The 24,788-nt window shown below is 39.2% G+C and overlaps 2 protein-coding genes across 7 annotated transcripts in view; one reads left to right on the forward strand and one right to left on the reverse strand.

Moving 5' to 3' along the window:
* Positions 1-466: 466 nt before the first annotated feature.
* On the reverse strand, positions 467-6,659 carry zdhhc6 (zDHHC palmitoyltransferase 6). 4 transcript variants are annotated; one of them, XM_086064533.1, is made up of 11 exons: positions 6,523-6,659; positions 5,642-6,133; positions 5,473-5,564; positions 4,301-4,460; positions 3,631-3,789; positions 3,374-3,427; positions 2,416-2,583; positions 2,292-2,333; positions 1,410-1,555; positions 1,212-1,258; positions 467-989 (listed from the first exon to the last, which is right to left on the reverse strand). In XM_086064533.1, the coding sequence occupies exons 2-11, from the start codon at positions 5,894-5,896 to the stop codon at positions 889-891; spliced, it is 1,224 nt and encodes a 407-aa protein (XP_085920659.1). In that variant the 5' UTR covers positions 5,897-6,133; positions 6,523-6,659; the 3' UTR covers positions 467-888. The 4 variants fall into 4 exon arrangements, with proteins under 4 accessions (XP_085920659.1, XP_085920657.1, XP_085920658.1 ...); XM_086064531.1 differs by having other exon boundaries at positions 1,410-1,558; XM_086064532.1 differs by having other exon boundaries at positions 2,416-2,586.
* A 222-nt stretch (positions 6,660-6,881) lies between these two features.
* vti1a (vesicle transport through interaction with t-SNAREs 1A) overlaps positions 6,882-24,788 on the forward strand; it is a 106,623-nt gene continuing 88,716 nt past the window's right edge. For all 3 annotated transcript variants that reach the window (XM_086064520.1, XM_086064518.1, XM_086064519.1), the window contains exons 1-3: positions 6,882-7,064; positions 9,044-9,102; positions 10,010-10,120. In XM_086064520.1, the coding sequence (XP_085920646.1) occupies positions 6,971-7,064; positions 9,044-9,102; positions 10,010-10,120 (264 nt within the window). In that variant the 5' untranslated portion in view covers positions 6,882-6,970. The remainder of the gene's footprint in view (positions 7,065-9,043; positions 9,103-10,009; positions 10,121-24,788) is intronic.

A 24,788-nucleotide genomic window follows, 5' to 3' on the forward strand; every position in this document is an offset into this window, starting at 1 on the left:
TTATGCACCTGGTTTTGACTATAATACAATTGAACAATGAGATGCCCTTGATGCTGTGGATGGTCTCTGTTGACCATGTGTGGCTTATTCTGTAAGATGTGACAAGAATGAATTGTCAGGAAAAGCCCACTAGAACAGCTCTGTGTTGACTACCATTTGGCACAAATTCAAGCGTGATTGGTACATTTTTAACACAGCCACATACCCATTTATAAGAGGGTGGGGTCACATGTTTTTTTTCACTTGATATGCACATCTTATCAATTAATCCTTGTCTAATTTTCATATGTCACAAAATCGTTTGGCTTGTGACCAGGGTTGCATGTACCGTGCTTCTCACCATGTGGATATGATCCAGCCTCACCATGAGGACAATTGCAATAGAAAATAGCAGGAGGGATCATCTGGTTCCAAGTTCATTCCTGTGGAATAGAACATAACGTAGAATACAAAGAGTCTCTGAGAATGTTTTGAAATCTTTTTAATTTGAGGCAAACAGCTTGTTTTTACAAAACATAAAAACAAATCAAGCACTATTTAATGGGTTACAGTAGTAGAAAGAGTTGCATGACGTGGCCCTGGGGGTCGGCCGGCTGGGGCAGCAGAGGCATTGCATAATTAGCAAAAAAATGCACAACATTGGCACGAGTACAAAAAAAAAAAAAAAAAAACGAAAACAAAATTCAAGTCCAACATGTTATGTAGTCACAATAAAGCCTTGTTAAAATTCAGACTCTTCTTCAACCCACATGACTGATGCTCAGTAATGTTTTGTTGTTGTTGTTGACAAATTGAAGTCAGTATCAAAACGTGTGTTGACCAGAATATGTACGCAGCGAGATTTGCAGCACCGAGGGTGACATCGGCATACGGGAGTGGACAGCCGCGTCAGTTGACCTTCTTATCGGCGGCGCCGTCGACGGCTGCCGTGTCGTAATGGCACTTCTCCACGCACCGCCGCGGAAACCATCCACGGATGCGATCCCCCGCTGAAAACGAAAAATATTTTAGCCATCGGTTTGAATACGATGAACCCCACTTACAGTGAGAATCTGCAAATAAAATGTTGGTAATTGCGTTTAGGTGCCACTAGATGGCACTAAAGAACTTAAAAGACAGGCCCATAAAGAAGTGAGCATTCCGCATGTACACACATAAACAACTCATCAACAGTATTAATGAATGATTTTTGTTTTTTTTGTTGCTTTTACCTTTTGTTTGCTTCTCATTTAACACTTTGTCTCCATACATCCACCATCTAAAGGAGAATAAGATAGGACGTTAATCATCTAATGAGAAGAATTACATGGTCGGAGCAGAAATATTCCCACTTACACTTGTACTAATAATATCGTCCAGCCAAATAAGTAGGCAACAAGTGTTCTTAAAAACAAAAATAAGATACTTACTTGGTGCCACGGGTGGCCAGGATAGTATCTCCCCGTTGTAGGGGTATCCTGGGCTCCTCTGTGCAAGGGGTCCGGAAAAAGGTTTGGACGCCCTTGGTCATAGGACAGCAAGCGCCATTGTAGTCCTCCACCGCCTGGTACTGAACCTGCTGGCCGAGCCACACCACAACATTTGGGTTATTCTGACAGGTGTGTGTGCTTCAGGCTGATAAAAAGTAGAAACGCTGCCTTGACAATTTGGAATTGGAGGGATGTTTTCATTACAATTATTATTATTTTTTTTTATTATTTCATTAGTATGGATAATTGCTTAGTGGGGGGGGGGGGTGTTAGTCTTTTCTAGAAATGCAAATTAGCAGTGGACTTTCAGCTAAAATTAATTGGGAAAATTCATTAAACACATAATAATTATATAATATTGTTATTTTAAATATTCTGACTTATTTTTCTAGAAAATAGATCCTTCATTATAATTGCAGACGCTAGAACAACATTGGGAAATTTATTTTAAAATGCATTGAAAAAATATATTTAAACCCCAAAATATAAATATTAGTATTATTTTTATTATTACTAATTATTTGATTTTAAGTATCATCACATATTTTGTGGAAAAAAGGTTTATTTTAATTTGTTTTGGTATAATAATCTATTTGCTCGAATTAAGGATAATGATTCTAGTACATTAATTGGGAAAATCAAATACATTAAAAATACTATTACAATATGAATTTCTATATTATTCAGACATATTCATCAGAATCATATTTCCCAGTGGAGCACTGCATGTTTCTTCTCGAACTTGCCGTCAATTTCACACAGTAAAATCAATGAAGAAAAAAATCCTGGCCTGGCCACGCTTTGTCGCCGGCTGGTACTTACACTTCTCACTCGTTTGTCGGCCTTCTGCTTGAGTTGCTCGATCTGAGGCAACGAGACAAGTGCAATCAAAACGGACTCGCTTGCTCCATTGACACGATGGGATGAAAACGGAACGCAAGCTGACCGTTAAGGTGTGCTGGTGACACTCGGGGTGGACGGGCCACAGGATGCCGTCTCCTTTGGGTGCCCCCGACCACGTGAAGACCTCCTTCAAGTTGAGCCAGCGGCTGCCGAGGTCGTACGGGAAGATGAACTCCTCCCCGGTTTGGTAGTGCTGTATTCGGTCTTTGGCCTGCTTGGACGGGAGACAAGCCGAGTCTTTGATTGGTCCCGCAGGAAGGACATTTATCGGCAGAATAAGTTATCTTGTATTACGTGTACAAAAATACGCGAGAAAACCAAATGCATATAAATGAACACGCATCAGTTCCAAGATCGTGATTACAGTGAAGTTTTTTTTTTTTTATAAGTACAAATAAATTACCTTACATCGCTTCTTCTTTCTGTAGCTCTAATCATTTATATACAGTACATTGTCTTGAGATTTAGGTAGAGTTGCTGCTTTGTCATGTTATTTAAGAGAATGACATCGCTTTGACTGTTCATATGGAGTATGTCATTTACACAGTTTTTTTGCGGAAAGAAAATCTGAGATTTTGTTTCAATAAATAAATGCATTTATATAAATTTGCCATATCTGCCACCCAAGGAAAACTACTTGTCCTTTGAAGACATCACGAGAGGGAAGAGAAAGATGCTTTCAGAGCAACACTGTCACCTAGTGGCATTTCATAGTTATTGCTGGAATTGATAAAATACTGTACAAGCAAATCCTTCCCTCAAAATTGTAACACAAAAACACAACAAAAACAACACAATCACAAATGTGGACAGTTCACATGTATGTAATTTCACACATTCTTCACCTCTCAAGCGTTCATGTTGTCATTCTAGGGTGTGGTGTGTAAATTTAAGAGGTGAAAAAAAATCATTATTCTTTAGAGTAATGTTGAAATGAAATGCAAAAAAGCCAAAGAAAAAGCACAAATGAGCACAAAAAATAATAAGACAATTATACTGACCTTTTCCTCGATCCACGACTCTATTGAGGTTTTGTTTCGAAGGACGACTTTCAGCTAGGAAAATAAATAGGTAAATAATTTAACATGTATATTTATACATTACTTTGCCAAAGTACTCGTTTATATAAGACAAAAATTATCTGAAAAACGGTTGGCAAATCACTGCTATAATGAATCGCAAAAAATTCATTTCAGTGCATTGTCGGCTCACGTTCAAGCCGCGCCTGCACAAAATGTCCGCCCCTACTGGAACGTACCTGGATGACGAAGAGCATGCCGACGGCGATGGTGGTGCCGAGCGCCAGGCCCAAGGCGAAGAGTGTGGCGGCGAAGGCGGACACGCTGAAGGGCATGAGGGGCTGGCTCTGACGAATGGCGCTCATGTCGATCTTCACCGTGCTCCAACCGAATGAGATCTGGAGGAAATCGGTACGTTATTGGTCATATGGTTATAGTGTATATAGAATCGGCACTTAGCTTGTGCTATTTGCTAAAAAAAACTCGCCAATTCAATCTATTTATGGACACCCTAATATACCACAAGATGGCGCCAAAGCCCTGTCTAATAGAATAGTAGCGCTCTGGCACCATCTTGTGACATACATACAATTTAAAAACGTTATATAATTTCAATGACTCTGTCCATAGCATCCATAAATAGCAAGGGATCACTGCATCATTGAGTAAAAAATTATAACAAAATGGCAAATAGGAAAGTAGTAAATTGAATCTTGCTTATTTTTTGGTTTGCTATTCACAAATGTAGCCATTTTTCCCCCTCATCGATTTGCTGAAAGTGTCATCATAGTTTGTGACATGAACTATTAATATAGGCAATTATTAAAACCCAAAAGAAAAAAAAATAAGCAGGTGTCCATAGCGACGGTTCATTGCATTGGTGTTAAAAACCACGAGCAGTGCGCTCACCCTCTCGGAGAGCTGCGTGTACATGGTCATGATGAAGATGGCGGCGGCGTGCGCGCAGCCCAGCGGGGCCAGCAGCAGGAAGCTGGTGAAGTAGGCGTGGTTCTGGTGGCCGCAGCAGTTGTTGATCCAGGGGCAGTGGTGGTCCATCTTCATCACGCACCTGTGGGGATTTAACACATATTGATGGAACCAGCTATTTTTTTGGTAGGCGCAGGGAAATTTCGATTGTACACATTTTTTTAGTACCTGTACATTTTCATTTTTGTGTATTTTGGGTTAAGTCATCAAATTTTAGGGTGAAAGAATGACTATAAAAATGTATATACTGTAGTGTTAACTTTATCCGCCATTTTTTAATTTAGTCTCAGTTTTAGCCCAGTTTCAATCATGCTTGTATTATAGTTGGTCAACCTCATCCCGTTTTTATTTTTAGTCGACTATAAATCTAGCATTTTAGTATTGATTTTAGTCCGAGGAAACATCATTTTATTTGTCTAGTTTTAGTCAACAAAAACTGTCAACATTTACCAGCTCCCAGCAGATAATGTTGAACAGCAAAATATTTCACATGAAATGTTCTCTCATCTTTTTCTTGAAAAAACAACTTTTACAACAACAATTACTGTATATCAATAAGTGGCTACTATGGTTCCATGCTAGGAGTAAATTAGCGGTCAGATTAGCATTTCGTTTGGAACGTTAGCCGTTGGATTCATGTTAAATTATACATTTTTTAACCTTTCACTGTGAATCCACCTCCCGTCTGTCCCATGTTTTTGTGCATGTTGCACGCGCTGGCTGCAGATTTAAAAGGGGGCGTGTCACTGTGTGTCACATGTCAGTGTCACAGTGACAGATTAGCAGAGACAAGATTGAACAAAATCAAATAATTTTCGTCTCGTTTTTGTTCATGAACTAAACTGTCCATAGATTTTAGTCCAGTTTTTATTAAGTGAAGTAAATTTTCGTCTTGTCTTCATTAGTCGACGAAAATGCATATTGATTTAGTCAGTTAATGTTTATTTGTGAGGGTTTTAGTCTAGTCTCGTTTTAGTCTGGTGAAAAACGTGTGTTGACGAATTTATTTTTGCTGACAAAATTAACACCAACATACACTACATTTGCATTATTTCCTTTGAGAATTGCTTTAAAATGTGGCGTGTGGCTTGCACCTGTTACACTTGCGGCAGTGGTGGGTCCTCGGGGCCTTGAACCCCTGGCACACTTTGCAATACTGCAAGTACTGGGTGTCCTCTCGATTCTCCTGTTTGGGACGTGTACACAAATGAACGCAGGCTATGAAATCTCACGTCAAGATCCCCACTGAGAGGATTTACTTACCGGCTTCCAACCGAAAGGGATGTACCCCGGCCCGACGAACATGGCATTGAAGTAGTTGTAGAGGATGAGGACGGTCCAATTGAGGAGCATGATAAAGTTGATGCTACCGCCGGCCGTGTCCAGAGGCCAGTACCAGATGATGGAATCCAGCACGGCGACCGTGGAGCACACGGCGATGACGGAAAGGGCGATGAGCGGCCCCCAGTGGCACAACCGGCGCACCTCATGCAAGTTCTCCCACGCCACCAAGTTCATGATGACGACTATTGAAACGTAAGGATCCGACGGGTTACTTTGTGTTATCTTGCAAAGTCAGCGGTGAGGACGGTGCACATATTTCGACGCTTCTGCTTCCAGTGAGCAAGAAACAAGGTTGATCTGGGGTCAGCAGGACAACCTGTGTGCCATTCTTGTTCGTCCTGGGAGAGAGCAGCATCCTCTACTGGTGCTCTCGGGAGTGTACTGTGCTTGGGACGCACTCCAGATCCCAATCTTGGAAGGAAGATACAATAATAATTACTTTTAGTGACGAAAAATACGAGCTGTGTCTGGTCTATATCTCAAATAACTAAACGACATATCTTTGAAGTTGAAATTTGCTTTCAACAACCATCTTGTCAGCAAAGAGAAATCGTTTAAAATTAAACTAAGTAATTGGTTTAACAAACCACAGCAGGTAATTCGGGCCAAGCAAAACAAAGCAAGCAAAAACATTACATGGAAGAATACATTTTTGTGTGGTCCATTTTAACCTGTTTTACGTCACGATATTAACATCGAGACTTGCTAGTCGGCTAACTCGTTAGCACATAGCTCAAGACAAGCGTCCAAAATGAATTTACGAATAAGTCAACACAAACGCCCCATGATATGCTACTTACGGATTTAAAACTCAGCGTTTGCGCTGATATTTGGGTTTGAATGATAACGAAAAAGAGGTCACTTTAAACGACCGTCCCAGCCACTTCCTTGTTTCTTTTCCCTTCGTCTGTGTAGCGGTAAGAACCCTTCTCGTGCCATTGTATGTTCCGGGCATTTTAGGAAGTTACCGTCCAATGTTAGAAAGCAATTATTAATATACTTTATATTAAACACCAAACACCACATTGGATTATGAATTAATTAATAATAACGAAGTATAACTAATTTATATTAAATTCACGATTTATAGTGTCACAAAAACATATACAGAAGATGGACCATCCAAGTGCACTTCAGCGCCGGACATATTTTACTGCGACACAAGGAAGAGACACCCGAGAGCTGCTGTTTTTATTATTCTGAGCTTGAAACCTCAGCGATAACTTTAATTTAAACACACACGACAACATGTCTTCAGACTTCGAAGCCTATGAGCAGGACTTTGGAACCGCCACAGCGGAAATTACCAACAAAATCGGCAGAATTCCCAAGCTGGGTGGAGGTAAGAGAATGCAATCGTGAGCGTCGTTTGACAAGGCTAGCTTAAGATCGCAGGTGGCGCCTCAAACCTGTGTTGAAAATCCAATAATCGTTCATTAATAACATGATATACGTTTTGTGTAGTCTTGACTCATAATTAAGTCTTTATATTTTATGTCCTGATTATCGTAGTGTCATTCCCCCTGACAACTAAAGGACCTAATCCTTTCTGTTTACATCGTGATTTTTACGCCTTATTATGACACAATTATGAGCTTTAAAAATTACACTTTGAAAGTCAATTAAAAATAATAGTAAATTACGTCTTATTAACGTAAAAATAGTTAATAAAGATATAATAATAACTAAATGAAGCTCCTTCTCTGATTTCAACATCAATTTATTCCATAACAACTGCAGGGTGACATACAAGAAGATTCAAATCAGAAATCGAATCAGATATTTCAATCTGAAATCAAATTTGAAATTAATCGCCGGTATTGAATAGAGTCAGAAGGCAATTCAAACCTGAAAACAAATTCGTAATTGCACTGTTTCGCAAACATCAATGATGGACCAATTGAATCTAAAAATGGAATCTGAAATACATTTGAAAAAATTTATAGAACCAAAAATCAAGTCCATATCAATCAAGTCAAATTGGAAATAATAATGCAAATTAAATACAAAATTAAATCAGAATTAGAATTACAAATTGAATCCGGAACATAAACTTCAATTAAACCCGACAATTGAATTGGAAATCAAATCTGAAATTGAATCGGAAGTTGGATTTAATAAAAATAAATAAAAAGAATTGAACCAAAAATTGAGTCCATAATTAAATCACCAATCAAATCAGAAGTCAAATCCCAAATAATATTGGGAATTCATTCTGATATTAAATCTGAATCGGAAATCATAATGCAACTTGCATCAATAATGGAATTTGTTCCACACCAAGTGGAGGGTGACAGGAGTCTGGTTTACATGAAGCCACGTATTCCGATAATAATAATAATAATAATAATAATAATAATAATAATAATGCATCGGATTTATATGGCACTTTTCTATCTAATTAAACACTCAAAGACGCTTTACAATGGAACGGATACATTATTCATGCACTCACGCATCCACACTGTGGTGACGGTAAACTACTTAAGTAGCCACAGCTGCCCTGGGGAACGCTGACGGAAACGAGGCTGCCAGTGTGCGCCTACGGCCCCTCCGACCACCGCCAAACATTCACACCTTCCATACACCAGTGTGAGTAGCACTGGAGGCAATGCGTGTGACGTGCCTTGCCCAAGGCAATGACTTGAGGAGAGCGGGGATCGAACAGCCAACCTTCTGGTTACTCTACATCGAGTGCAGCGTGACAGATCGGAAATGGAATCTGAAATTAAATTGGAGATAACATCACGCTAGAAATTGAATGGAGAATGGAATCAGAAATTATTCGAATCGGAAATCTAATTAAACCAGAAATTGAATCCGAATAGAATTGAAAATCCAATTGAAGCGGGAATTAAATCTGGAATCGAGCTGGATTCAATTGACCTGGCCTTTGGTTCCATTGTGGTTTGTTGCCATGAAAACATCACAACAAATATAATCAATTCAAGCAGTGCAATGCGACAAATAATACGGCCAGCCAAATGAATGCACGTTCCAAACGGGGCGATGTTGAAGATGAAGCCCTCCGGGGTGAGAGGAGCGCGCGCGCGCCGCTTTTCCCGACTCGCGAGCCGAGCTGACACGACGTCGAGGCGTCTTGGCAGCCAACAAAGGCTTCTCTCGCGCACGCCAATAAGCACGAGGCGTCACGCAAACGCGCCGACAATGTGTAAATATATCTTCAAATGTGTCCTCGTGTTGCATTTTTTTCCCCCCTGCTCCGCCCCCCGCCCGCCACCACCATTGGCACCTTTTGCGGGGGCTGTTGTCACCAAGCGCCTCCTGATCAATATGTCTTCTCTTCTTCTTCCCTTTCAGAGGAGAAGACACAGCTGGTTCTAAATGTCGACAAACAACTTGAAGAAGTCAGAGAGTTGGTACGTCTTTGACGGCTCATTTGCATTTCCTAAATAACGAACTGGGCGCGAGCGGCGAGGAGGCGAGGAGGCTCCCCACGTTTGCCTGATTACTCGCCCGTTAATGTCCTGCTTTTTGTTTTTGTTTTTTAAGTGACACCCACCGTGACACATTTCAAGCCGTTCTCTCGAAGCGGGAGTCCTCATGCAAACGAGCCCGACAAGAGACAAATCGTCTCGTTATGTCACGGTGATTAGTCAAAACAGCCGCCTTAGCCACGCATCAAATGCACTTGCACCTCATCTCCGCGGATTTTTGTGTCGACGTCTTCCTCTGTCACAACTTTCACGGTCGGAAGATGAGTGACGCCGCTTTGCGATCTCCACGGGAACGCGCTTAATTAACAGCGCGCCGCTTTTGTCGTTTGCTCAAGTTGACTATTTTCAGAGCTGTCTTGTTTATGCCACGCCGCGTGTAAATGAAATCACACTGACAAGTACACAGATCAACGAGAAGGCTTGCAACATTCAAGGAATTTGTCGAGTTGCAAACTTTCCATGGAAATTCATAATCATATATACGTGGGAAAAGATGTAACCAACCAGGAATGTAAAAAATGGACAGCTGACTCTTAACTGATTCACTGGTAGCCATTTTCACTGAAGCAACCCCCTTTGCTCCCGGCGGTTTGACTGGATTTTGACTGATTTTGCAAAGCCCACAGAATATTGTGTTCTATTGCTAAAAAAAACATGGAAGCTACCAAAAGAAAGATTGGAGCATATTTCTATCTTTTTCCGTTTTGCAGCAATTAGCATTAGAATATAGCTAAGTTTCATCATTATTCACAAATCTGTTGAAAAGAGCCTTTTTGCAACGTGGCCCTGGCTGATCTCTTATACTCTGACTTTGGATGCGTTTTGTCAGTTGGAGCAGATGGACCTGGAGGTGCGCGAGATCCCCGTCCAGAGCCGAGCCATGTTCAACAGCCGCCTGAAGAGCTACAAGCAGGAAGTGGAGAAGCTGGAGAAGGACTTTGTAAGTACATGATGTAGCGCTCGTTAGACTCAAAGAGTTCAAATTTGTGGTTGTCCTACGAAATAGATTTATTTAAATGTATTTATTTATTTATTTATTATATGTGTAATTTACAATGAACAAAATGGCGAGGTGCTTCATGTTCCAAATGCCAATTGCTCTGAATTTGAAAAGACAAATGTAATGTTGCTGTCACCAAAGTCCAACATGAAACCCTATTGCCCCCTAGTGGCAGAAAATTGCCTCAACACACATCTAAGACTTAATGTATCACACTCCTTGTCATCGTTAACTGTAACTTTATAAATGACTCTCCATAAAGTTAAAGCCAAACTGTGGCAGGGTTTATACTTTCAGGTGCTAGCTAGCTAGCTACCTAGCTAGTTTACCTGCTAGCTAGCAACAAGACTAAGGCCAAACTGTGGTAGGGATTTTACTTTCTGGACCTGATTTTGCCACCTCTGACCATAACAAAACAAAAAAATGTCATAAAATGTGAACTACAACTGAACAGTCCTTAGAAAGTGATTAATTGGCATACCACTAGAGGGAGCCGGCGTACCACCCTGTGAGAATGACTGAGAATGTAAGGGGTGTCATGAAAAGCAGCCCCGAACGGTTGCGCTTTGCTCAAGAAGGCAGAGAAAACTGGCGCCTCTCAAGCGCCGCTTTGATCAAACAAAGAGGAGGCCCAACGTCGGCTTAATCTCATCAAATTTATCGGGTAAACAGAGACCGCCGTGTTCAAAGGAGCCCGTCGCCGCGTCCCAGCGGGGACGGCGGGGGTCCGCACATGTCTGCTGCGTCTCGGGAACAACACTCCACTTTTCCCTTTTTTATCATTTTCTGTTTTTGCTGTTAAAATGATCATGTGTCAAGAACGGGATATCTTTTGACATCTAAATGTGACGAGATGTCAGCCATAAACTATTCTACATTAATTAATGATAATAATAATAATGACAAGAATGCATATATCATTGCTGTTTATTGGGAAAACAAAATAAAATCATATAAAAAAAATTATGGAGATAAATTTGATGATATACTTGAGGCAAAATACAATAGCAAACCTTATTATTTAAATACAAGAAATAAATATAATTATATAAATAAATAAAAAATAATCAGAAAAAAAGTTAATTAAACCAAATTGAATTGAGTTTAAGTTAACTTAATTATTTAAATGAAATGAATATAATTAATTTCATTATTTATTTAATTATTTCAACCCATCACCTCAATGAGAGCAAGTGGTATAGAAAATAGATGGATGTATTATTTTAATTTATTATTTACTATTTTACAATTTTTTTTGTATTAATGCCCACCAACTTAAAAAAAAATAGTGTTATTGGGGATAAAAAGGTAATTAAACCAAATTTAGTTGAGTTTAAGTTAACTTAATTAGTTTATTTAAATTTAATTTACTCCTGTTTGTCAGTGTGTTTCAGAAAAATAGATAAAAAATTACACAATTTATTGTACTCATACCAAGCTTGTGTTAAAAAAACAACAACAATCTTTTGAAGCAATTATTTTTTTTTGTGTTACGGATAACTGCTTGGGGCTGCCAGCCTGCTCCTTCCTCCTTTTGTCCAGCTGATGGCGACATTGCTTCAAGAATCTTCCCACCGTGGAAGGTTCATGACAAGGACACAATTGGGCTCCATTTACCAAATTACTCTACCCCTTTTTTGATGTCGGATCATAAAATTCATCCTCTTATTGCTTTGCTTGATCTCCCTTCTTTGTAAAACAGATGTGAAAATCATGTTACGTGAATGTCCTTGCGGGAAATAGTTTGCCTTTCATTTATTCAGACACTTCTAATCGATGGTCATATTGACAATGCGTTCATTTGTTGAAGTTTCGAAACATCTTGCGCAATCGTACCTTGACTTAAAGGTTCATTTATTCTGTGACCGCAAAGATACTCAGTCTGCTTTCATGGAAGTTTACAGAAAAATGAGCATATTTCATGCTGAAAGGTCTTTAAATGATGAATTGATTATCGAAATATTTCGGGAGAGATAGACCAGGCTGATTTTCGTTATTGTTTTCGACATATCCGTCCTGTACTGCCCCCCAGTGGCCACAAAACGTGCAAATGGTAAAGAGGTTTTTCCCTTTCTACGTGCGGATCCTTGACTTTGTCGAAGGTTCATTGGTAGTCATTAAACACCAAATAGTATTGATGGAGTGCGAAATGGAGGCCGACGATGGTCAAGGTGGCGTCGGCCTGCGAAGCGGGCAGCGCTTTTTTTTTTCCCTCTCTCACAATGAGTCGGAGGGGGATTTCATTGTTCACCTCCAGTTCGGACCGCAGCCAAAGTCCCCCTTTTTGTGAGCGTGATACCATTTCATCCAGACGCTTCTTTTCAATCCGCCGTCGTGATGGCCGTTCTTGTTGTCTTAGTCACATTGTGCGCGTTTATTATAAGATGGCCGCCGTCGCCGATGACCCCCCCCCCCCCCCCCTCCCCGCCCCTACTCACTTACCCACTTCACTTCAATGAGGCCTGAGTCGCATCGCGTGCGTCATTACGCTCACCTATCCTTTCCCTCACGTCTCTTGTTTAACGTTTCAGTCACGGTCAAGTGGGATCTGTGACTGTGCCTTTTCATTTGGAAATGAAAAAGCAGATAGAATGCCGCCCAGGGAGGTAATTAATGCCTTTCCAAAGTCCAACCTTGAAATACGGAGCACTTTATTTGCCAGATAGAAAATGAGGTGAATAGAATGTTGCCGCACATCCCCTCCCCCGAACTTCCCTCGCATTCTTTTCTTCTTTTTTTTTTAAAGCTCTTATCAGTTTCATTCGTGACCTTCTGGAAATAACTTCAACTTTCAAACGGGCCCAACAACACGCAATCTGTGTTTAATCAATCCCTTGCCATCCCGTCTTGTGCGTGAATGGTCGCAAACGACAACTATAAACCGGACACAGGTGAATGTTCCTTGCATAGAGATCGAGAGAAAGTGCCACGCTTTGTGTCATTACGGCAGTAATTGCTATTGAATGGTCCCCTTTCACGCTGCCTGTAAAGGATGGCATTTTTTTCTGAAAAAAGTTTGTTTGAGGGAGGCATTTATTTTCCTAAGTGGATGACGCACCTGGCCTTAACTTTTGGAGGAAATAAAATATTATTAAGAAAAGCTGCCACAGTATGGTACTTTTCTGAGTTATGGGTCATGTTTATTTGAGTGAGGTATTTATTTTTCTTATGTGGATAACACACCTGGTCAAGGCTTCTTGTGGAAATGCGGTATTTGCATACAGGAAGTCACTGAGCTCAATTTTTTTTTCCATGGATGGGAAATGGGAGGTGTTTATTTGAGTTGGGTCTTTATTTTTCTCCACGCGGATGACACACTCAGCCCCAACTATTCTAAGCAAGTGCAAAACATCTTTTAGTATCCAACGTGATAGATGGTAAAAGGGAAGCCTTTATTTCAGTCAGGTGTTTATTTTCCTTAAGTGGTATTATTTGAGTGAAATGCAGTATGTAATTGGTAAGTTTGTTGTGTTGTAGCTTGGCAGGGACTGTATGAAAGCATTTTTTCCCCAACAGGGATTATTATTATTTGAGGCGAGGCATTTATTTGTGTTACGCGGATGGCGATTTCAGGAAATGGCAATTGCTCGCTTCGTTTGCTTTAAAAACACAGGGGGCTCGATGCTCGGATGTGGCCATTTTGCAGGATCTTTGTGTAAAAGAGGCGGCCATTTTGCTGGATCTCAGCGTTTTCTAAACCCCAGAGCTTTGTCTTCTGATCGTACCCTCACGGAGAATGACATTTTTGTGTGTTTTTTTTCTGCATCCCTAAAATGACATGGGTTATAACCAACTTTGAGTTGACCTTTGCACTGTTTTTTTTCCCCTTTAGTGCGCGAGACGCGTTATTTAGTCCTCGCTCTCAAAGCCACGTTCTTGAGATGTTGGCGCGGCGTTCAGGCATGAATATTCACAGGCACTTTTTTTAATTAGCGGTCAGGGACGAGTCAAGGTTGCGGGAAGCTTGACCGAAAAACGGAAAGTTTTGAATGTCATTTTTTTTTATTTTTAAGTATGAAAGCTGAGATGTCGTCTCCGCAACATTACACACTCACAGTGTTGTAATCCGTCATGAAGTCCTCTGGTTGTTATGACCTCGGTCGTCGTCAAACAGCGGCGGACATGACAGACCCCCCCCCCCCCACCACCCCCAGCCCCGCCGCCTCACTTGTTCTAATTCGGCTGAGGAGCCAAAGCAGATTGACTCTTTTCATGCTTCCCATCAGTGACACCAAAGTCTGAGCACTCGCGGCTCACCATGAAAAAGCGAGGCGAGATTTAAGATGTAAACAAACGGATCTTGTTGTCGTACACTTCCGTCCTTTCCCTTTTTCGTGGATTTGTCGCGTCGGGTGCTCATCTCGAACAACGCACAAGTTAGCGGATAAGCCCCCCTTTTTTTTTTTCTCTCCGCCCCGCTCGTACTGAATCCCATTTATTTGTGTGGGTTTTTATATTTGAATGACAGCGGCGGGTCAAAAGCAAGGTTGCAAGACGGCGTCACACAAGCAACTGCGGGGAACACATTTTACACATTGGAATTGATGTCACTGGTAATAATAAACGAAAACTAAATATGCAGAACATTTAGCCTTTTAACATTCTTATTCTTAATAGTAATAATAATAATAGCTTCGATTTTTATAGTGCCTTTTAAGGGGACTCAAGGACGCTGAGCTGAGTAGCCGAGCGAATAATGTGAAAACGAGTGCTTCGTCTTGAAAAAAAGGTTTCTTTTGTTGAAATCTGTACACAATCACGAGCTTTCACTCAGATATGCGGTGGACGTTTATATTCAGCAACTGAAATCCAACCGTTTACTACAGCCAATAAAGGTACCTTGCACTTGAACAGAGTATGAACGGAATATGTGCGGCGATGTAGTAGAACGCGTTTGTTGGAGTGAACGATGAACAGCATGTAAAAAAAGCCGCTGTTGCTCAACTCGAGCCGTGTGGTTGCAGTCAGTGTCTTTATGGTTTTCCTAGTTTTATGTTGGGATATACATGATTATTTTGCCATCAGTCTTGTTTTGCTTGTTTATAGTTTGGCGTGTCACTGCTTGATATGAAATTTGGGTATTTTGCGATTCAGTACATGAAGAACAAAAGTTTAGATATGTTTTAGAAAAAGCTGGATATCGTTAGCCTAATAGCATCATTGCCGATGGAATTTTTCACTTCCCGTTACTGCTTTTATATTTATATTTTTTATTTCCTATTTCGATATTTACTTATACTATACTTGTATTTATTATTATTATTTTTTTAACTTTTATTTAACGGGGGGGGGGGTTCCTTTTTTTTATTTATTTTTATTTTTTCTTTTGTTTTTCTCTTTAAGAGCTCAGTATTGTTCATTCGGAAATGTCATCATCATTGCTCTTTTATTTTTATTTTTTTTATTATTTTTTGTGTGTGTGTGTGTGGGTGAGTATGTGTATGTGCGTGCGTGCGTGCGTGTATTTGTTAGCTCACCAGAAAACCTATTAGAAAAAATCTTGGGGGGGGGGGGGGGGTTCCTGATTAAAAACGATAGATATACATTTGTTGAGGAAAACGTTATTTCCCAGATTTTTTTGTTCAATAAAGAAGTATTAAAAAAAAAAAGTCAGAAGACTATAATCTCATTTTGAGATAATAAACCGCAATCACAATGCATGAATTACAATGAATTAATCAGTGAAATTGATGTGGCCGTTTTGCGTATTCTTTCCAAATGAGACGACTGAGAGCAGATTTTTTTTTTTTTTGGTCACTTCGCAGCCCTGTCGTCTATTTGTGCCTTTTAACGCACCATCAATCACGTGATCTCTTCACACTAACACTCGTCCATATCGCCCACAGCTTTTTTTGGGGTTTGTTTGTTAGCCTGCAAATCGTTCTCTTTTGCAGCCCCTCTAATGTCGCTCGCTGACAGCGATCAGTATAGCTTTCAGACGCTCGTCTGGCTGTGCAAAAAAAGGGAAAAAAAGGCCCTCCCAGGGTCCCCTCGCTGTCCTCGGCGCTCGTGTGATTGAGTGACTTGATGGGGATGGCGCAGATAATAAGGGAGGGAAACATAAAGACGTAGGGCGATGATATGATAACATCCCCTTCCTCTAACCCCCCCCCCCCACACACACACACACACACTTCTACCGCATCACTTTCTTCTTCGCCATCCTACCCCCGGTGTCTGCAGCCCGTCCCGCGCAGCGCCGCAAACCAGAAGTGACATGTGACACCCGCTCCCCAGTGATGTGCTGACAAGCGGGTACTAGAATAGGTGACAATGTTTTTTTTGTTTTTTTTTTGCCAAGACTGGCTTAAGTATGGGGGATTCATGAAGTATTAATGAAATATATTATGAATCCTTGGCTTCTCTATCTCTCCCTGTTTTTTAAGGCGCTGGCATTTTGCTCTTTAATATCAGAACGCGATAAAAACAAGAGGTCATGTATAGATCTTTTTTTTTTTTTTATACAATTAAATTGCTCTCAGCCTCTCATCTTAAGTGTTTCTAATGAGCAAACATTCAATGGATTCTGCCACTGCCTTGACCACAAATACTTGTATTTTTTTTTTGGTATTTTTTAGCGTTCTCTGTAGCGCTTATTACCATAAAACACCATTAATTATTTGACTTTTCTTTTTTGTCCATCAAAACATTTAAATGTGCACCTTTCCCCAATTATTGTTAGCCTCATAACATGAATGCCAAAGTCTGTTACAATACCAATAGAAAAAATACATAAATATGTTTGCTAAAAATACCAACACCAATATTAATATCATTAGCCTGATAGCATAGTTATATTTGAACATTTTCCGAAAATGTTCGATAATGACTAAGGCAACTCTCGTTAGCCTAATAGCATAGTTGGTAAATAATAGTTTCACATTTTGGGAAAACAAGTAAAAAAACACACTTTTAGCTGGCACATTGTTGTTTTTAATATTGATATCGTTAGCTGTTGTTTTTAACTTGCTGATTTACTATCAATAAAATACCAACTGCCTTACTAAAAGTGCTGCTCTTTGTTTTTCGAAAATATGACTTAGGCAACTATCGTTAGCCTAAGTCTGGAATTTTTAGCAAGCACATCAGTATTTTTTTTATTGACATCGTTAGCTTGATAGCATAATTTCCAAAGTCATTTTTAACCGTTACATTATCACCAATGTGCTTGCTAAAAATGTTGTTATTTCTTATTAGCCGAAAATGCTCAAATATGACCGAGGCAACAATGCTATCAGGCTAACAATTGAATCCTGCTATTTGTACTATTGTTGCAAATTCCAAGACAAGACCCGGCGGGAACTCCCGGGAAAGTGTTTGGGGCTGTTCAGGAGTGTGCACGTTGGAAGTGGGGTGGGGTGGGGGGGACCCGCGTGAGCGAGCGAGGTGGCGGGGGCGGCGGTGTTCTCATCAGCATGTGAATGTGTCCCCCGCCATGTGAAATAACAAAGTAACACCTCAATATATAGCGATAATGATCTGGCTAAGTCCCAATGTGCGTCGCGTTGTATTCTCATGCTAATAACGTCCGCCATTGGCGAGCGACAATGGTCACGTTACAAGAAAAGGCAAGATAGTCTCCGGCGAGTGTATGTCCACTGCACGCACACACGGGCAGGCCGGCTCGTCCGCCTTTTGTGTCTCGCGTTGCTTTTTTTTCATGGCAGTTTTCAATTTTAGATAAGAGCCCGAGAACAGACATCAAACAAAAAATGAATCACAAATGGAGGTCAGAAGTGAGCCTCCATCCAAAGCGGGATCTTTTCAACAAAGTCCATTCCACTGTAGTCTCTAGTGTATTTTTTCATATAAATACTTGTTAAAAAGAAAGTGGGGTATTTTTGTAGATAGAATTTTTTTGAGGTAAAGATGCACATATTCTTATTTGTGGACAAAAAAGGATATTATGTTAATAGTCACACATATCGAGAAAAAATACATATATTGAAAAAAAGAGTGTGCTACTTTAGTTATTTATATTAGATTCCAGGACAAGAGCTGTATGTTTTTCTGGGGAGAAAATGTGCTGTGGTGAGTTTTTTATTTTTTTGAGAAAAAGACATTTTATGGAATTTCCAGAAAATGCATATTTGTTTTTCAGGAAAAAGTTATAGTCAAGTTAAATAATTGTTTTTGAAGAGAAAAGTCGTATTTGTTTTTTCCACCCCCAAACAAAAATATATTTTTTGAGGCAAAAACATGTTTTCGAGTGAAATAGTAGTGATTATTTAGGGGGAAAAAATAAATGTATATTTTTGAGAACATAAGTTATATTTTTTTTTCAAAAAGAAAAAGTTGTAATTTATTTTCCAGAAAGTCTTATTTTTCAGAATTTATTATTATTATTATTATTTTTGTTAAAAAGTAGTGATTGTGTCGAAAAGAACAAAAGTCAATGATACATTTTCTAAAAATAAGGTTGTTTTTTTTAAAAGAAAAAAACAAAAAAAGTAACGTTTTTGAGAACAAAAGTAGACAAAATATTTTCCAGAAAAATAGTTTTTTAGATAGTGAATTATCTATTGAGAAAAATGATCATCATCATATATTATTTTAGGAAGTCATACATTATTTTTCTTTTTAAAAAAGAAAAGAAAAATACATTTCTATAATTTTGTGAAAATAATAAAAAAAGCACACACACCCAGACAAACTCATCCGCCTTTTGTGTCTACTTTTTTTTTTTTTTATGACAGTTTTCAATTTTAGATAAGAGCCCGAGAATAGACATCAAACAAAAAATGAATCAGAAATGGAGGTCAGAAGTGAGCCTGCTTACAAAGTGGAGGAACAGGTTAAAAGTGAAGGTATTTCTTTCCTTTTTCCACAAAAAATATGGGGTGTGAGGAGGAAGTGTGTGTGTGCGTGTGTGTGCGTGTGTGTGAGAGTGTTGGGGGTGTGGGGGGGTGTTGGGTGAACCTTGTGTAGGTAGCCACGGGCTAATGGGCCGCTTGGTTGCCAGGTAGGCTGCATCCCCCCGTCAGGAAAATCCCTCCTCCACTTTGCTGTAATCTCACCTTTCTCTCTGGTGCTGACCCGGGGAGGCCCACTTTATTCCCCTAGAAGCCCCCCCCCCCCTCCCCCACATATACACCCCCCTCGACAGCTCTGCTCGATCGATTCCCTCCCGCGAACCGACGCTGTCTGCCCGTCTTTAGCACCGGCAGCACCTGCCTCCCCCCCCCACCCCCCGATCCACCCGTCTCCCTCTCTCGCCTTTACATGTCCCTACCGCGTAACCGCAGTGAAGAGGCAGGAAAAATTGTCCGCCTTTGATTTTTCATTAGGCGCACCTCCATATTTTAATGCAGGGTTTAATGGAGAGCACCCCCCCCCCCCCCCCCCCCACCGGCCTTCAATCAAAGCCCTCCTTCAATTTGCTCCCTTTTTGTCGGGTCGGCTCTCCTCGTCGCCGTCTTCGGGCCACTCGTTAAGGCCTCAAATGACTCGACTGCTTGCTGCTATCACAGAGGTGCGAGCTTGAAAGCCCCCCCCTCGGACCCCTCAGGGATGCTGTTTACTTCATCTTTGATAGATGTTGGTCATTTGAAGTGAAATGGATGCCGCAAAGTAAACTCGACTCCAAAAAACAAAAGACTCCTCACCTCACTCTTTGCGCTCTTAATGATTTTTTTTTTTGGAGCGACACACTTTTGCTTTTTCATGGAAGGAGAACACAATGCGGGCGTGGAGTGGAAAGCCACCAAAGGCGCCAACCTGTGAGCTAATGAGAGGGGCCCCCATGCTGTTATCTGAGGCGCTCGGCTCCTCTTTTCTCCGCCGCCGTCGTCGCCTTTCTCTCCGAAGGAGGCTCTCTTCTTCTTTTTTCATTTTTATATTCCGTGTACAGTAGCCCCTCGTGCGAGCGAAGTCGGCAAAGATGGAAATAAAACAAACGACACCCTCCTGTGCCTGCTTGCGTCTGAATATTATTTTTTTTTAAATCAAGCTTGTGCTTTACTGTAATGCGCTGCTTGCTTTACACTGGGATGGTGAAGAGAAAACAAAAAGGTCTGCACTAAAAATGAAAGAAAATACGAGATCAAAAAAAAAAGAAGTTGTATATGTTAAAAAAAATAGGATGTCAATATTCTGGAAAAAAAGTGTAATATTTCTTTTCATGAAAAAAAAAATGAAGATGAGTCAAAAAAAGTTAGAAGATTTTGTTCGAGTCGTGTATATAGTTTGGAAAATGTTGGCTAATTTAGATAAAGTGTGCGATATTAAGAAAACATTTAAACAATTTTGTAGAGATGGACCGATATGTTTTTTTCAGGGCCGATACAGTTGCCGATTATTAGTAATCAAGGAGGCCGATAACCAATATTTGAAGCTGATATTCATTTTCAGTAAAAAGGGGGGAAACATTTTGAGAGGTTCAGGGAGCTCCCAAAGTTATCAGTACATCTTGAAAATGTTAACGGAACGTAAAGAAGTAAATGCCATAGCTCTGTTTTTTTCCAAAATTAAAAACCCCCTGAAATCTTAAACTTTCGCATTTCTTTGTTTTAATGTCAAACATAATCAAAAGGTTCAGAAAGTTCCCAGGATAAGCAGCATTTGAAAATTTAAATAAAAAGTTCTCTGAGATTAAAATGGTTTTAGCTTTACTTTTTATCAGCCGTCAAAAAAAAAGAAAAAAAAAGGCCCAAACCGATATTCGTCAAAATGCCCAATATCGGCGGAGATAATCGGCCTGGCCGATTATCCATCCATCCCTACAATTTTGTGAATTCAAAACCATTTTTTTTCATTAGAAGCCTTATTTTCTGGACTAAAGTGTTGGTGCTCTTTTGGGGAAAATATTTTTTATATGCAAACTTTAAACATACAAACATGAACAAGTTCATTTTTTTTCTCTTAATTGGCTAGAGCCAAATACAATCTGAAGGTGTAGCGTCGGATTAAGATGGGCAAACAGTTATTTTTTTTCCATTTGCAAACATTGGCCGCTCTCCTCCTCCTCCTCTTCCTCCTCTTCTTCCTCTTCCTCCTCCTCCTTGTCCTCGTCTCGGTCCTGCTGCCGAGGAAGCGAAGGAAGGTGCCACCTTGCAGTGACTGCTTAATTGCACTTCACGCTATGCCAGCAGCCTCGTGCGGCTGGCCAAACAGAGCACGGAACTTCAGGGGCCCCTCATTACACTCTGCCCCTGGGTAGTATTTTTTTCCCCATTTTTATATACACGCCTTTTATCAAACCCCCCCCCCCCCCCATCTAATGAACTGTTTACATTTTTCTCCCCAGCTTTGCAGGCGCACGCCATTATTTGCAATTGTCCTTGTGTCACTCGTGGCTGCGGGCAAAAGGCACAAAGAACAGTTGCAGGGCCGTCAAATGGCCGCACACATGACACTTTGGAAGTCATTAAAACATCCAAAACGGTCTCTTTTCGTTTCTATTAGCAGGGAGATTTAAAAACCATACTGACTCACACAAAAGGAGAACTGTATCATGAAACAAATGGAATGTACACAATTTGTATTTAAAAAAAAAAAAATTTGTGTTAGTTATGCTATTCATTGTTTGACACGGCAGCAAAAGGAGATTTGTTCCCGAATAATTTGATTCTCAAAATATACAACTTTTCTGCCAGGAAATATTGACATTTTGTCTGAAAATTATTACTAAAAAGTTTTTTTGTGTGGTGGCCATGCCAGAACCGAAAAACTGTATCAAGTGATTATTTCAACTTGTTTGTTGAGTATGACATTTTTGATGATTTTTTTCATCATTCTTAATTTCCTTTTTATAAAATGCGATTTTTTTGGCCCCCTTAAAAAAAATGATGTCGTTCTCATGACATGTCGAGACAATGTTTGACTTGATCTTGAAAATGTGAAGAAAAAAAAATCAATTTATATTTTTGGGGATACTATTTTATCATGTATACACAATTTTATTTATTTATTTATTTTCTTTTTATTATTAAAAAAAACGTCATTCCCATGAGTTTTCCAGAAAATATTTTACTTTATCTAGAAAATACAGTGTACAAAATGTCATAAGATTAAGACATGAACTTTTTTTCCAAATAATCTGACTTCACACAAAAAAACAACTTTTTACTTTAATAGATTTGTGACTTTATTGGCGGATTATTATATGCCTTCTCCAATACAGTGTATGCTGAAAATGACTAAAAAGTTTTTTTCTTGAAAGGGAGAAAATCCATGTTACAATAATGAGCTAATGTACACAAAGGATTATGCAAAACGGATTAGCATATCTGATATGAAGGTTATGCGTGCATATGTAATTATGTTTTGATGGGTGATGAAGAATGTTTTTTTAGTTGTGTTTTTTTAAGTAGAGCAATCCATGTCATCCCTTCTTTTTTTTTTTTTTTGACAGGACAGCAACACCTGCGCAGCGGCGCTGTTTTGACTGCGTTTGCATCAAGTTAAAGATGTATCTTTGTAGTGTTCCCGCGCGCGCGCTTCTGGGAATAAAATGCAAAAATTCTCACCCAAGATTAGAAAAGTGACAAAAGACAGACCTTTGAAAAGGATAAAAAAAACAAAAAAACAAGCCTTATCTCTGCAATAAGCGACCATTGTTTTTTAAATGACAAAGCCTGATTAATAAGGTTTATTTAAAGACGCTGGCTCTGTATCCATATAAAGTAGATATCAAAAGTCTACACACCCTAGCTCAAACGCCGGGTTTTTGTGCAGTATTGAATGAAACCAAGGTCAATCATTTTAAGACTTTTCCCCCACTGTTATTTGACCTATAACCTTTACAACCCAATTGAAAAATGACATGAAATGAACGAAATCATTAGCCTCATAATATAATAATAAATATAAAAAATAAAATAATAATAAACACTTTATCTAAGCCTGTTTATTTTTAATTCCCCTCTCAAAAAGGTACAGGTTTTTTTTCAGTTAAGTCACATTAATGGCAGAAAAAGTTTTGAGAATTATTTAGTTTGGTCCTAACCCCAATTAAAGTTCAGCTGTTCTAGAATGCTTTTCCTGACATTTTGTTAGCCTTATAGCATCATTGCCTTTGTCAATTTTATAGTGTTTTTATGAGAAAAAAAAAACAGGGTTATAGGTCACATTAACGCATTTGCTCCTAAAGACGTATTTATACGTTTAAAAAATATTTTAATTTTTTTATTTTTATGCTAGAGCAGGAGGCCTTGATGCAGCCTCTGAACTGAAGAGAATGGAATTGAAGCAATGGTAATTATTACAAAAACGGCCAGCAGGTGGCAGCAGAGTATAAGAGAATGTGAATAATGATGAAACTGAGCTATATTCTAATGCTAATTGCTGCAAAACGGAAACAGATAGAAATATATATATATATATTCCTGATGAAAGAAGAGACTAATCTTTCTTTTGATAGATTGATAGATGTTTTTATAGCAATAGAAAATAATATTCTGTGGGCCTTCAAAATCAGTCAAAATTCAGTAAAACAGAGAGGGAGCGAAGAGGGTTGCTTCAGTGGAAATGGCTGCCTGTGAATGAGTTAATGACGGGCAAAGTTTGTTTGTGTGTTTTTTTTTTTTACGTCACAAAAATGAAACAAGGGTGTGTAGACTTTTTATATCCACTGTTTATAATGAATTCACACATTTTTCTGCTTATTATGAAATGTGTCAGCATATAAGAGCAAATGTTGGAAGACGTTGTTGATGTTTGGTGCTCATCATTGGGCGATGTGTTGTTTTCCAGAGGGGAAATCCGAAAACCCCTCCACGCTCGCGGGGGTGCAGGTGGGAAACGTCGCTTTCATTGCGCTGACATTTTCCCGTCCTTTAATACGTTTTTGCCTTTGTTACTCGTCGCATTGCGAAAGTGCTTCACACGCAAACAGCTATTTAGAAACACCTGCCGTCGCCGTTTGTTGTTTTTGAAGACTTTGGAATCAATGGCGCTCGTGACGCGTCCCCGTCTCAATTACGGCTGTATGTCGGCGCTCCCCCTAAGTTGCACCCAGGCTCTTTATGATGAAGCTCCACTTAAATGGAAGATGTGGGTGTTTTATTATTTTTTTGCTTTCGGTTTCTTTATTCCTCTGCGAAATCAGGAGCGCTGTTGCAAATTCACGCCGTTGATGCTTACAGTCATCTTGATGTGTGAATGTGGCTTTATTTGTTGTTAATCAAACATCCATCCATTCGTTTTCAAGTATTAAAATAGGTGTCTGATAAAAATCTGAAATATACATTATTTTCTGTGAAATGTGTATAAATTTCATGATTTAATTATTTATTTATTTTAGAAAGTATTGAAGTTTTTTTCTCTCCAAAAATATCAAACTTTAATCTCACAATATTTAACTTTTTACCTGAAAATATTAGAAAATTCTCTAGAATAATTTCTCATAATATTTATGTTTATCTTGAAAATGTGGAGAAAAAAATATCATTAATTTTTTCTATTTTCTATGAAATTTTTATAATAATATAGAAAATATTAAAGATTTATCTTCTCAATAATATCAGACTTTTTCTCACAATATTTAACTTTTGTCTTGGAAATACTTGAAAATTGTCTAAAACAGTATAAAAAAAAAAGATCAGCATTTTCTAACATATTTCTCTTATCTTGAAAATATGGTAACAATTCTTAATTATTTTTTCTATTT

Source organism: Leptonotus elevatus, chromosome 20, assembly GCF_054856555.1.
Source record: "Leptonotus elevatus isolate MCC_2025b chromosome 20, RoL_Lele_1.0, whole genome shotgun sequence".
Taxonomy (NCBI): domain Eukaryota; kingdom Metazoa; phylum Chordata; class Actinopteri; order Syngnathiformes; family Syngnathidae; genus Leptonotus; species Leptonotus elevatus.

Excerpts from the sequence above, each read along its gene's own strand:
- zdhhc6 (XM_086064530.1), bottom strand. The coding sequence starts at position 5,896 with ATGAACTTGGTGGCGTGGGAGAACTTGCATGAGGTGCGCCGGTTGTGC. Across the intron at positions 3,790-4,300 it reads ACACGCAGCTCTCCGAGAGG|ATCTCATTCGGTTGGAGCAC; the intron begins GTGAGCGCACTG and ends GATTTCCTCCAG. Across the intron at positions 3,428-3,630 it reads GCATGCTCTTCGTCATCCAG|CTGAAAGTCGTCCTTCGAAA; the intron begins GTACGTTCCAGT and ends TTATTTTCCTAG.